The sequence below is a fragment of the Ranitomeya imitator genome, chromosome 2, assembly GCF_032444005.1.
Source record: "Ranitomeya imitator isolate aRanImi1 chromosome 2, aRanImi1.pri, whole genome shotgun sequence".
In the NCBI taxonomy this organism is placed as follows: Eukaryota; Metazoa; Chordata; class Amphibia; order Anura; family Dendrobatidae; genus Ranitomeya; species Ranitomeya imitator.
In genome coordinates, this window is record NC_091283.1 from 572,786,156 (window position 1) to 572,800,280 (window position 14,125).

A 14,125-nucleotide genomic window follows, 5' to 3' on the forward strand; every position below is an offset into this window, starting at 1 on the left:
AGGGATTTATGTATATCCCGCTTACAGTTCCACTTGAAACTTGCAGCTCTCTGGCGCCCCCCTTACTCTCAGGTCAGATTAGGTACTGCATCTAGGGTATTTAGTCGCCAGAAAGGCTGCCTGCTATGTACTGGCTATTGGGCACGCTGCAGCGACGCGATTAACTACTCCCACTCAGGCAGGAACAATAATTATCAACGCCGCAGTCGCTACAACGACACCCAAAGGCACTGTACAAATGTATGCTGCCACCAGCTTTGATTAAACGGGTCCGAAGGTAACCCAAAACATACATTCCGAAGCACACAGAGAAACAAAGAGAGCCAGAGAGAGAAGGGGGGTTTTAGCCCCCAGCATGGGCTGAAGGACAAAGCTACAACATCATATTATATTTCATACAATATCGTGACAATTTCGCATTGTGGTGGGTCTACAGGCCCACCCCGAAGCATGAGCATCTTTGTAATCATTCTGTGCTTAAACAACAGGTCACTGAACCTTCAGTGACCTCCTTCTAGTTTAAATATTGCGCCTGAACAGTTAGTATAGCAGTCTTAAAAAAAAAAAAAAAAAAAAAATGGTCTCCAACAAAATGGCGGCGCATGCGTGGTAGCATCTGTTGGCAAACGATGCTCTCAATCTGTGCCACACACTGTGTATAGAGGACCAGGTGCAGTGGCAATGACATCCTCTTCTTATGCTTGCTTCCACAAGGGTACTGTGTACACAGTGGGCAGCGTATGCACAGACTGAGAGCATCACCTGACTGTAGAAAAATAGATGCTACCGTGCATGCGCCGGTGCAATTTTGTTGGATACGTTTTTTTTTGTTTTTTTTTAAAAGACACTATACTGACTGCACAGGCACGATATTTAAAATACAAGGCAGGTCACTGAAGGTTCAATGACCTGTCATTTAAACTTGACTCACCTCCAGATGCTTTATCATGGTTGGATACCAATGAGAGGTCTCTGCAAAATGGAGCTGGATGAGCGACTTCTAGAGGCGGTTTTCCCCAAGTACTTTTCATATACCAGTATGAGAAAGTGCTTATATTATGCTAATTTTGCTAATAGCCAATTCTATTCCACTACTCCACTAAGAGCCAGAAATGTTGACTTATGATAATATATGGACTTTATTCTACATACAAACTATTGTTCCTTTAAGGGCAATCAGGTTTGTTATTGGACCCAATTCTCTTAAGAGGAATGTGTCAATATTTTTGTTTGTATGGTTTCTGGTTTTAGGAAGTGGAATCTTCCAGAGTGGATTTTTTTTATACTACACAAGGAAATATAAGAGATAAGGGACTCAAATGGGGGGAAATTATGTTTTAGGGATTATTATTTTTTTTTTCCTGCTCTAAAATTACGTACTTCTTAATATGCTGCATATAATTAATGTGATAGCCTGGACTGTCGGGAGATTGAGGAAAGCTGTCAAGAAATGTGCTGTGTTTTCTTGGATTCAGCAATTTCAACCTGGTATTATTTGTCTTTCCGAAACTCGCATGACCCCCGTGATAGACTCCGATTGCTAAGGAGGTTGTGGGTGGGTCCAGAGTACCATTCAGTTTTTTCTACTCATGCACGGGAATTAGGCATGTTACTGCATACATTGATTCCGTTTATCTGTTCCTCTTCTAAAATAAATACAGATGGAAGATATAATATTAACTTTATTGTAGTAGCTTTGTATAGGATTATATCTTTTATAAATTCCCTTCCAGAGACACCAGCTCTTATAGTAGGGGATTTCAACACCTACCTCCACCCTTTTTGGAATAAATTTCATATAGTAAGTTTTTCTCAAAATGTGCACTATTCATCTCTAGATCTGCTAATGGAGGTTGGCATGGTGGACCTATGGAGAATACGGCACCCTGATGTCAGACAATATTCATTTGTACAGCCACCCATCATTCTTTGTAAACAACAGACCTAGCCTTTGGGTCTGAATCAATCATAAACTATATTAAATCAGTAAGTTTTCTGCCAATGAGCATGTCTGACCACTTGCTTATACAGGTACAACCTCAGATATGTGTTGTGATGTCTCCTGGGCAATATACATGGCACATCAATTCTTTTTGGCTGCAACTAATTGGCCCTACTCTTAGCTCTAGAATTTTAGGTATCCGCGCTTTCAATTCTGTTGCAGCGGAATTTGGCCTCTGGCCTTCAGTTCAAGACGATCATTCAGGGTGTTTGTCCGCCGAGCTCCACCATATCATCCCCCTGTGGACCTTAACCTACATTTGAGCTTTCTTCAGGGATCCCCTATCGGATCTATTCAGGACATAGTGTCTCCTCTTCTTTCCTGGAAGGTGGCCTTTTTGGCTTCAATCACTTTTATCAGACGAGTCTCAGAATTAGCAGATCTTTCTTGTCGCTCTCCTTTCCTTGTCTTACATCAGGACAAGGTGGTCTTGCGACCAGTCCATTCATTCATTCTTCAGGTAGTCTCCCGTTCCACATGGACGAGGATATTTTTGTTCCTCTGCTTGTCTCCTGTCCATCACCTGGAAAGGTCCCTATACAAGCTAGACCTAGTCCGACGCTTGCGTCTCTACCTCTCACGGAGAGCATGTTTCAGGTGTTCGGATGCATTATTTGTCATCCCTGAGGGTCGTCGTAAGGGAATCCGTGTCTTCAAGTCTACTACCGCCTGCTGGTTCTGTTCGGCTATACTGGAGTCGTATCGAGTTAAGGGTACAGCCCACTCAACCCAGATTTGCCAGGCCGCTACCTGGTCATCTCTTCATGTTTTTGTAAGGTTCCACGAAGTACAGAGTTTTGCCTCGGCTGATGCCGGTTTAAGTAGGTGTTGCAAGCAGCAGTTGCCCGTCATCTGACCTGACTTGGGCACAATAGTCTGTTCCCTATTGGGCCTGCTTTTGGACGTCCCATGGTTACTTGTGTCCCCGAATGAAGTGATAACCAAAGAAGGATTTTTGGAACTTGCCATAAAGTCTCTTTCTTGGAGCCTTCATTGGATGGGGGGGGGGCACACAGCGCCCACCCTTTAATTCTTTTGTGCCTATGTTGGGCCTGTATGTCGTTAATGTTCTTGCTTCTCCTACTGCTTTTTCACTAATTGACAAGCTTTGTGCCAGTCGGTGGGTGTACATTGCTGAAGAGTTAACTCTTTTTTTTGCCTATTGTCAGCCTCTTACCAACAGCATCATATAATCATAGCTACTTATGTCCCCCAATGAAGGCTCCAAGAAAGATTTTACAGTGAGAACCAAAAATCTTTCTTTACAAACTCTTGTCCTTACAACTTTTCAACAGCTCCAAGAGGAATTAAATTTATTGCGTAACACTTTTTATCATTACCTATAAATCCGACATGCTCTCTCAGTTCAGTCGGGTTTGATGGATCTTGGCATACAGCATTATCCCCTAATAGATACTATTGCTTCTACAGTCTACAGGTCATACAAGGGGTTTAATTTCTACCATAGATGAGTACCTATTGTCATCCCAACTGGACAGTCACCCCTAAAGGTACCTTCACACTGAGCAACTTTACAACGAGAACGACAACGATCTGTGACGTTGCAGCGTCCTGGATAGAGATCTCGTTGTGTTTGACACGCAGCAGCGATCAGGATCCTGCTGTGACATCGCTGGTCGTAGCTGAAAGTCCATAACTTTATTTGGTCGTCAGGTTGGCGTGATTCGTCATGTTTGACAGCAAAAGCAACGATGCCTGCAATGTTTTTTCACAGAGCTAACAACCAGCGAGAACGATAAGTACATCACTGGATCGCTCCTGCATCGTTCTGGAGTTGCTGTGTTTGACATCTCTACAGCGACCTAACAGCGACGCTCCAGCGATCTAGTTTAGGTCGGATCGTTGTCTATATCGCTGGAGCGTCGCTAAATGTGACGGTACCTTAACAGTTGAAGCTAAATGGGAGGCGGATGTAGGACCTATATCAATAGTCAATGGAGAGAGATTATAGAAACTGTTCCCAAATTAGCCCCCTTTGAGGCCCTAAGACTATCTCAACTATTTTTAATAATCAGAGTATACAAAACTCCAAGGTGTGGGATTAGTTAGGCACATTTGATGCATATGATGTGGGAATATGTGTCCATTTTGGAATGAGGTCATCTCCTTGAGAGAAAGGGTGCATGAAGTGAAATTGTTAAAAGATTCCCGTAAATGTATAGATAGATGGAGTGGGTCCCGGCTTGCCTCAATTTATATGTATTTCTCGTATCGTATTTCAAGCACGTAAACTTCTTGCATTTCATTGCACACACAATCTTCCATCTATGGGAGAACTACAACAAAAGATAAATAATAGACTTCTCTTTCCAACTGGTTTATCTAATAAACGTAACTCTGTTCGCAAATTTAAAAAGATATGGATTCCTTGGTTGCATACTCCCAGGGCTTTCCGCAAATCTTCTAATAAGAGATATTATATCCCTTACTTGTTAGTACTTGTATTGTTTTTTCCTTCTCCCCCCTTCTGCGAATTGAATACTGTTATTCTAGAACTGCCATTAAAATGAAAATGGTCCTCTATGGAATGTTGGGATTTGGCTTTAAGGTGGGTTAGGACATTGAAGTTGAGTTACTTTATGTTTTATACTATGGAATTATGTCATTTATGTTATTTGAAAGATGGAAAAATTGTATTGGAGTTTTCCAACAAAAATAATTTGATTTAAACAAAAAAAAAAAAAAAAAAACCTTGACAAAGATGACAGAAAAACCCCAAACGGATTTCTCCACCCCAGGTATCATTTTAATCAATGTAACCGCTCCAAGATGACAATGCCTGTAGTTTACTTCGCAAAATCATGCTGACAGATTCTCTTTTAAAGGGTTTGTTCACTATGAGAAAACTTTTGTGCAAAGTAGTAGGTATGAACAAAAATCAAGTATTACTTAACCATACTGGGGTCAATGTTGTCTTTCGACCACTTTACCGATCTACTCTTGGTTGCAGCATCGACAACACAGTGGACATTCGTTGAGCTCAGTGGCTTGGCCCATGTAGACGACACAATGCAATGTCAGTGCCGCAGCCAAATTGGAAGTGGGGCAGTGGCGAAAAACCACTTTTTTCCTACGCCTCATTGGGGGACACAGGACCATGGGAGTTATGCTGCCTTCACTAGGAGGACACTAAGTAATACAGAAAGAATAGCTCTTCCCCTGCAGTATACACCCTCCTGCTGGCTTTAAGTGAACCAGTTCTTGCTCAGTGTCTGTAGGAGGCACTTGGCTCTGCTTTCAGACCCTACCGTTTTTATTTTCATTTTTTATTTTTATTCTATTTTTTCTTTAACGGAGCGAATGGGGGCGACGGACCCTTCCTAGGTTCCCATCTCCCCTGAACCATCAACAAGCAAGTACGTGGAGCATCCCTCCCATTTCCTTTCCTGCAACGTTGGATGCCAGCCCTGAGCTCACCTTACGGGCGACGGTTCCTTCGCGTTCCGATCTCCCCCCTCCATAGCAGGCGACCACATGGAGTAGCCCTCCATCTACCTCTCCTGGAGCCAGGTGCATAGCCGGACATAATATGTATGGCGTCCGTGCAGCCCCCCACTGCATCACCACTGATATAGCGGATGACCCAAGGCGGCAGAAGCTCTCAACCCCCTCCCTGACTATGGCGACGGTGGATTGAGCACCGGCCCACCACACCTACTGTGAGTACACCAGCGGGGGCCGAGGCGTAGGGGGGTCATGGTCCCTGGGATAGGGGAGGTCCGCAAAAGCCCTTGGTCGATGGGTCATGTCGGTCTGCAAACGGTGGTCGCGACCAGAGCATCGGGCATCCGTGCGCGCAAACCGGTCGCGGCGCTGCAGGCCGCAACTGGCTGTTATAAATTTAGCCCCCGGATTTCTCAGGTGTACAGGCCGCAAGGCTGGCTCCGCCCGCTGGCAGTTAGTGCCGCCCCCTCTTTCTGGCACTTCTTGTTCCATGAGAAGCGCCTTTATTTCCTAATCTCGGCGGCCATATTTATCCACCTGCAACGCTGATACTGCAGCGCCTATTAAACAGCCTTCACGGGACCTGGCGATTTTCTGTGGACATATTGCAGCACCTCCCCTGGGGACTCAAGACACAGGACCTGGGTAAGCTGCAGAAATATAGCTTAACCCTTCCCCTGCTAGTACCCTATCCTTTCAAGGCGACACTATGTCTCAATCTAAGCCTTTCAAAAAGACTGGCAAAACCCACATTGTGTTTTTTGCTGTTTGTACCACTTGTAAGGTTACTTTTCCCTGGGGTCACAATACTGCGTTCTGCACAGCTTGTGAACCAGTGACTACTCAGAAACACCTATTACTGATACCGTACCCAGTGAGCCTAGTCCCCCTGAGTGGGCTACCTCCATTTCCCGGTATTTGCCATCCCTGGTCAAAGTAATAGACTCTCTCTGGGACCCTTCCTCTAACCAGGGCGCTCACTTATTTACGGATGACGCTCCCGATGGACAACACATTGTCCACTAGGGGTCGTACCTTACCAAAGAGCTCTCGCTCTTCCAGGAAAAGGACCCATGCCATTTCCCCAGACCATCACCGGGATTCGGGTTCTGGGAGTTCAGTTTTTCCTTCTCCCTCTCCTGGGGCTAGTAGAGAACCTGTTTCAGAGGACGATTCTGACACGTCCTTAGATCAGGAATTCCAACACGATCAGGAGACACTCGACTCCCTCATTCATTCTGTGAATAAAGCCCTGAAACTAGATGAGGAACCCTTATCTAAAACGGATCATGTGTTCTTTAAGAGGACCAAGCGAGCTCACAGGGTGTTCGTGAATCATCCCGAATTTAACGAAATTGTTGGCTCTCACAGGATCCGTCCTGATAAACGGTTCACAGGGCAGAAGCTCATGGAATCCAAATATCCCTTTGCCCCTGATCTAAGGAAAGATTGGTCACAGTCTCCCCCGGTAGATCCTCCGGTATCGCGTTTAGCTACTAAATCTATTTTGTCTTTTTCAGAGGGCGCCTCGGTTTAAAATCCCACTGATCGTCAGATCGACAATCTATCTCGCTCAGCCTTTGAAGCTTTAGCAGCCGCACTCTTTCCATCTTTCTCCGCTACTTGGATGGCTAAGGTTATGGCTCATTGGGCTGAAGTCTTATCTTCAGCTGTTCTAGATACCAATCTTCCCCTCCGAGGTAGCAGATCTCGCTACTCAGATAGCCAGAGACGGGGATTTCGTGGTGACCGCTTCTTTGGATGCAAGCAGCAGCAAATGCTATCACCATTAGGAGGTCTCTATAGCTCAGAGACTGGCGTGCGAATTCAGCTTCCAAAACGTTGTTAACCTCCTATAAGAGTCGTCACCTGATTGGCGAAAAGCTCGATCAGCTTATCTCCGACGCCACTGGAGGGAAGAGCAAATTTCTTCCACAGCAGAGACTCTCTTAGCCCTTTCGGAACCAGCAACAGCAGGCTCGGTTCCGATTTTTTTCGTTACAACTCAAACTAGTCCTCTACTTACACATCCTCTAGACCCGGCCGGGCACAACGCAGGGACAGAGGTCCCCAGGTCTCATATAAACCTTCCCTTTCATGGAGAGGCAGGCCTAGGCAGTCGGGATCCAGAAGATCCAGACCAGGCAGATCTTCCACACAATGACGCCCTGTGGTATCCGGGGGGCACCCTCAAAGTAGGCTTCCGCCTGCTTTCCTTCAGCCATGCATGGCTCTCGGTCGTTCACGATGAGTGGGTCCGAGACCTAGTGTCCTCCGGATACAAGACAGAATTTTCATCTCGCCCTCCAAATTGTTTTTTCCAGTCTTCTCCTCCCAGTGCAAAAGCATCAGCGTTCTTCCACGCCACAAACACTCTAAAAGAGGACGGGGTGATTACCCCAGTTCCTCAAAGCGAAAGGTTTCAAGGTTTTGACCTGTTCATTGTTCCAAAGAAGGACGGTTCGGTACAGCCCATACTGGACCTAAAGCTGTTGAACAAGTTTGTCAAGGTCCGTCGGTTCTGACTGGAATCGCTTCGTTCTGTCATCGCTTCAATGGAAAAAGGCGAGTTCCGGGCGTCTATAGACATCCAGGACGCGTACCTTCATATTCCGATTTTTCCAGCTCACCAAAGGTTTTTTCGTTTCACAGTTCAGGAAGAACATTTACAATTCGTTCCTCTGCCCTTCGGCCTCGCCACCGCTCCCAGGGTATTCACCAAGGTCATGGTGGCTGCCGTGGCCATTCTTCACACCCAAGGAGTGGTGGTGTTACTGTATCTAGACGATATTCTCATCAAAGGACCTTCTTCTCGTGCCTGCGAGGAGGCCGTGAACATCTCAATAGATACTCTTTCTCGCTTGCGTTGGAAGATAAACTTCACAAAATCCTCCCCAGTGCCGGCTCAGCGAATTTCCTTCCTAGGAATGATACTGGACTCTTCCCAGGGGTTGGTGCTTCTTCCTCTGGAAAAGATCTCAGTCTTTCAGCGGGAAGCTCAGAAGCTCTCCCAACCTCACACTCACTCTCTGCGCTTCGGTATGAGAGTCCTGGGCAGGATGGTAGCAGCTATGGAGGCGGTCCCGTTTGCTACACCTCCGCCCCTTACAACATGCCCTCCTGGCTGTGTGGGACAGGAACCCGTTCTCTCTCGATCGTCGTTTCCTCCTTCCCCAGCGAGTCAGACAGTCTCTCAGGTGGTGGACATTGAAGTCCTCCCTGAATCAAGGGAAGTCTTTTCTTCCAGTACATTGGCTAGTTGTGACACCAGATGCCAGTCTTCTGGGCTGGGGAGCAGTGTTCCACCATCACACTGCTCAGGGCCGCTGGTCCCTTCAAGAAGCACGCCTGCCGATCAACATCCTGGAAATACGGGCAATCAGGTTGGCTCTTCTCCAATTCCATCCCTTCCTGGTGGGTCGTCCCATCAGGATTCAGTCCAACAATGCCACGGCAGTGGCATACATCAACCGGCAGGGGGGAACACGCAGCAAGGCCGAGGTAGGCCACATTCTCCGTTGGGCCAAGGAAAACCGCTCAATTATTTCAGCGGTTCACATCCCGGGAGTGGAAAATTGGGAGGCAGACTTCCTCAGCCGTCTAGGTCTCGACTCCTCCGGGGAGTGGTTTCTCCATCCGGATATCTACCAGATCTGCTGTTGCTGGGGAACCCCGGACGTGGATTTGATGGCCTCACAGCTAAATTCCAAGGTTCCCGTCTTCAAAGCTTGGTCCCACTATCCGGCAGCCATCGGGGCAGATGCACTCGTACACTCGTGGCATCAGTTCCGGCTTCCATACATATTTCCCCCACTTCCCTTACTGCCGAGAGTCATCAAGAAGATCAGAGCCAGATTGGCCGCGCAGGGCCTGGTATGCTGAACTAGTTCAACTAGTAGCCGATGTCCCCTGGCGATTATCGAATCGCGCAGACCTGTTGTCTCAGGGCCCCATTTACCACCAGAACTCCGAGACCCTGTGTTTGACGGCAAGGCCGTTGAGTCCTGGATGCTAACCCAGGCAGGCTTCTCTCAGGAAGTCATTTCTACCATGATCATCGCTAGAAAGCCTATGTCTATGCGTATTTATCATCGCATTTGGAAGACCTTTTTTTTCATGGTGCAAAGACCGGGGTCGTTCTCCTCTTGAATTTTCCATTCCTTCCATCCTCAAATTCCTTCAATCGGGATTGGACTTAGGTCTCGCCCTTAGTTCTCTCAAGGGGCAGATTTCAACCTTGTCAGTTTTGTTCCAACGCAGGATTGCCAACAGATTACAGGTGAAGACGTTCATTCAGGGAGTCTCCCATGTGGTGCCACCCTGTAAGATGCCGTTGGAACCATCGGATCTTAATTTGGTCCTCAGTCTTACAGGAGACCCTCTTTGAATCTCTGCAGGAGGTTTCCCTATCTTTTCTTTCATGGAAAGTTGCCTTCCTGGTTGCGGTCACATCCATCAGACGAGTCTCAGAGCTGGCGGCTTTGTCTTGTCAAGTTCCTTTTCTCAATTTTCATCAAGATAAGGTGGTTTTGAGAACATCCCCATCTTTTCTACTGAAAGTTGTCTTATCTTTTCACCTCAATGAGGAAATTCTTGCCTTCACTCTGTCTGGCACCAGTACATTGCACCGAGAAGGCTCTTCAAACACTGGATTTAGTGAGAGCTCTTAGGAGATACGTCTCGCGGACGGCGTCTTTCCGCAGGTCAGATGCTCTGTTTGTGCTCCCAGAAGGGCCAAGAAAGGTCTAGCCGCTTCCAAGGCTAAGATAGCCAAGTGGATTCATTCAGCTATCCAGGAGTCGTACCGAGTTAGAGGTCATCCCGTCCCAGCAGGGATTAAGGCTCATTCTACTCGGTCAGTGGGTGCGTCTTGGGCCATCTGGCACCAGGCATCGGCAGCACAAGTCTGCAGAGCTGCGACTTGGTCCAGCTTGCATACGTTTACAAAACATTACCATTTCCATTCTCAGGCCTTGGCAGATGCGTCCGTCGGCAGACGAATTTTGCAGGCGGCATCTGTAACTTGTTGGTACAAGGAGCAATTCCAGTTGGTTGTTCCCCACCCACGGACTGCTTTAGGATGTCTCATGGTCCTGTGTCCCCCAATGAGGCGTAGGAGAAATAGGGATTTTTGTGTTCTCACCGTAAAATCCTTTTCTCCGAGCCAATCATTGGGGGACACAGCACCCACCCCTGTTAGCACCCACCCGGCTTGGGTTTTTTCTGTGTTGGCTTGGTTTTGACATAGTTCATCCTTGTTAAATGTTTAAGCTCCTACTGCTTTGTTACCGAACTGGTTCACTTAGTGCCAGCAGGAGGGTGTACACTGCAGGGGAGGAGCTATTCTTTCTGTGTTACTTAGTGTCCTCCTAATGGTAGCAGCATAACACCCATGGTCCTGTGTCCCCCAATGATTGGCTAGGAGAAAAGGATTTTACGGTGAGTACACAAAAATCCCTTTTTAATAATATACAGTGCAGACCAAAAGTTTGGACACACCTTCTCATTTAAAGATTTTTCTGTATTTTCATGACTATGAAAATTGTAAATTCACACTGAAGGCATCATAACTATGAATTAACACATGTGGAATTATATACTTAACAAAAAAGTGTGAAACAACTGAAAATATGTCTTATATTCTAGGTTCTTCAAAGTAGCCACCTTTTGCTTTGATGACTGCTTTGCACACTGTAAGTGCTGTCAGATAACATGCAAAGTGGTTTTTTTAAACCTATTTTGAGGCACCATGTATATAGACATGTAAGAAGAGGGACTGTGCCGCTTATACCTGTTTTGTGTCGGTTCCGGAACTGTCGGGGCTGTCTCCTCTGTTGTCCGGGGAAAGCTAAAGGGACCGGACCAATCCTTGCAGGCGGAAACAGGGGGTGTGGCTAAGGGTACACCGCCTCAGAGCTTGAGGGAACAGGCAGCGCGCAGCAGGAAAAGTGAGTGCTCCAGCCCTTGAGTATCAGTGTAACGGAGGCCTGCGCCCAAGCATCGCCATCATCGCTGACAGAATCTGTGTGGAGAGACGTGCAGTGTGCCTGTTAGCCACAACGAAGCGAGGTGCCAAACGCTCCGAGCCGTGAATACTGTGAGAGCGCTGCCTAAGAGAGACTGGGTGCAGGACCGCCATCTGCGCCTCAATTCCCCAGTGTATATTTGCCGGACTATGGTGAGCTCAGACAGAGCAGTGGCCCACGCTTTCCCGGCTACATCAACATATGGACTAGGGGCTCAGCGGAAGGTACCGGAGACCAACCGCTGCCGCCAGAAGACGGATTGTCGTTGCCTTCAGGACCTCATCGGACAAGCTGTGAGCGCCATTACTTTCTCTGTGATCCACCATGTCCTAAGAAACGACTGGCAGGACAAAAACTGTTAAAGGGACACTGTCACCTGAATTTGGAGGGAACAATCTTCAGCCATGGAGGCGGGGTTTTTGTGTGTTTGATACACCCTTTCCTTACCCGCTGGCTGCATGCTGGCTGCAATATTGGATTGAAGTTCATTCTCTGTCCTCCATAGTACACGCCATCACAAGGCAAGATTGCCTTGTGCAGGCGTGTACTATGGAGGACAGAGAATGAACTTCAATCCAATATTGCAGCCAGCATGCAGCCAGCGGGTAAGGAAAGGGTGAATCAAAAACACAAAAACCCCGCCTCCATAGCTGAAGATTGTTCCCTCCAAATTCAGGTGACAGTGTCCCTTTAATACCTTTTCTACTGTTCTTTAATGCTTCATACTATTTAAATTTTGAACTGTCTACTCACCTGTTAACCGTTCATCTCCCTGCGAGGAATATTCCAGTGTTAATTATAATTGTTAACCCTTGCCTGCCCGTCACTGCATCCCGCAACCTGTTCACAGACTGCAAGCACCAGTTTTTCCATGTGACCTTAATAACTTTTTTCCCTGTTCTAGGCAAAACTCCCTCGTGGTATCCATCAAGTTAGACCTCACCTGCAGAACATTGATAATGTTCCTCTTCTGGTTCCTCTGTTTACGGACTGCACCCCAGAAAGTGAGTAACGTATGACAAATATGAGTGAAAGAAAGAGAGTATCATTGGGTTTTCTTTATTGCTTAATTTGGGGATACAGGTAACCAGGGGTTTATGTTGCTGTTGCTAGGAGGCTGACACTAGGCAAAAAAAGGAAATTAGCTCCTCCTCAGCAGTATACACCCACCGAAAGGCACAAAGCACCTCAGTTTAAGCTTAGTGTCTGTAGGAAGCGGACCTGGATCAGATCCCAGATCCGCATTTTTCCTTTGCAGGTTCCTTGTTTGTGTTTACTAATCTTTTTCCCTTTGTTTTTCAGATTTATCTTTCTTAGGGTAACAGGGTGTAATTTCTCACCCCTTTTTCCCGTACGTATGCGACCAAGAGAGCAGTGTGGTGTTTCCCACATCGCGCACTCTTGGACCCGCAGGCAGGACTTTATCCCTGTCACCCTTATGGGTGCTTCAGGGTGATTCCTGGTGGCCAGTCCTAGCCTTTTCCCACCTTACCCCTCTCCTCGGAGAGGGCTAAGAGGAAGACTGTGGTCACCAGCGGTTGCCTCCCCTCTTCTTGTAAGGGGTTGATGCCGTCTTCTGCACCATCTGGAGACGGTGTGGGAAGGAGGATCCCTGATTCCAGTGACCCTCTCCCACCCGAGGGCTCCTGATGTGATCCTCATTGTCGAAGAGGAACCGTGGACCCACCTTGCAGGTATTGAATGTTTCTTTTCCCTGCAGTGGCGCAGGCATGACCCTTCAGCATTTCCATCCTTTAACAGGGGACAGGGGGGCTTTAAGCACTATTTTTTTGCAGCTGCGGCCATTTTCCCTGTCCGGTCCCAGGCATTCTCCTTCATCCCTGGTCGCGCCCCCTCACTGGCTTCCCTGGCCATTCTGTACTGAGCGCTTGAATTTTGCACTCTTTCTTGGCCAATAGGAGGCCTCGCTGGGTCAGAGATTCTCTGCTCTGACCAGCCCACGCCCCCCTTTGCTCTCATCTTCTCGGCGCCTTTTCTCTCCTATCGGAGCTCCTTCTCCTTGCCGGGACATGCCCACAGGCGATCCTCCTATCAGAGGAGCGCTTTCTATTTCTGCCGGCCCCCGGGCTGTCCACGCCTCCCAGCACGTCAGCCAATTGGCTACACTGGCCGGCACCTGGGCCACGCTCACCACTCTGCATCACACTTGCTGTGTTCAGCGTTGCCGATGCCATCTGTGATCTTGTGCCTCAGCAGATCGTGCATCCCTTCTGAGATTTCCTTTCCTGCCTTCTCCTGCGCATTGGGCATCCGACTGCATCTACTTGCGGACATCTGACAAGGGGAGACACAGCTAATCTAACAGTCATCTTCTGGCCATCGCTGGCATCGAGTAGGCCCTGCCCTCTGCCCTTCCCTGCCTCTGTCCCCCTATATATATAGCCCTTTCAGCAGTATCACAAGGCTCGACTTATGACCAACTCTTCAGGGGGCTTCTCATCCTCCCTCTAAGCTCACTGTGATTCATTACACCTGCTGCAAAAGAAAGTAGTCTTCAGGTCAGCCTTCCCCTTTCTGCCTGTCCTGCAGTCCTTCCACCATGTCTGCCCCACAGGAGCACTCTAACGCCCAGGATGAGAGCACACCCCTCTCTCCGGAGTGGGCTGTTGCC

At 47.7% G+C, this 14,125-nt stretch overlaps 1 protein-coding gene across 5 annotated transcripts in view; it reads left to right on the plus strand.

Annotated features, from left to right (window-relative positions):
- TMEM94 (transmembrane protein 94) overlaps window positions 1-14,125 on the plus strand; it is a 184,495-nt gene that overhangs the window by 113,490 nt on the left and 56,880 nt on the right. For all 5 annotated transcript variants that reach the window (XR_011318417.1, XM_069752181.1, XM_069752182.1 and 2 more), the window contains one exon: window positions 12,398-12,497. Coding sequence is in view for 4 of the 5 variants with exons in the window: in XM_069752181.1 (XP_069608282.1) it covers window positions 12,398-12,497 (100 nt within the window). In the remaining variant the exon portion in view is untranslated. The remainder of the gene's footprint in view (window positions 1-12,397; window positions 12,498-14,125) is intronic.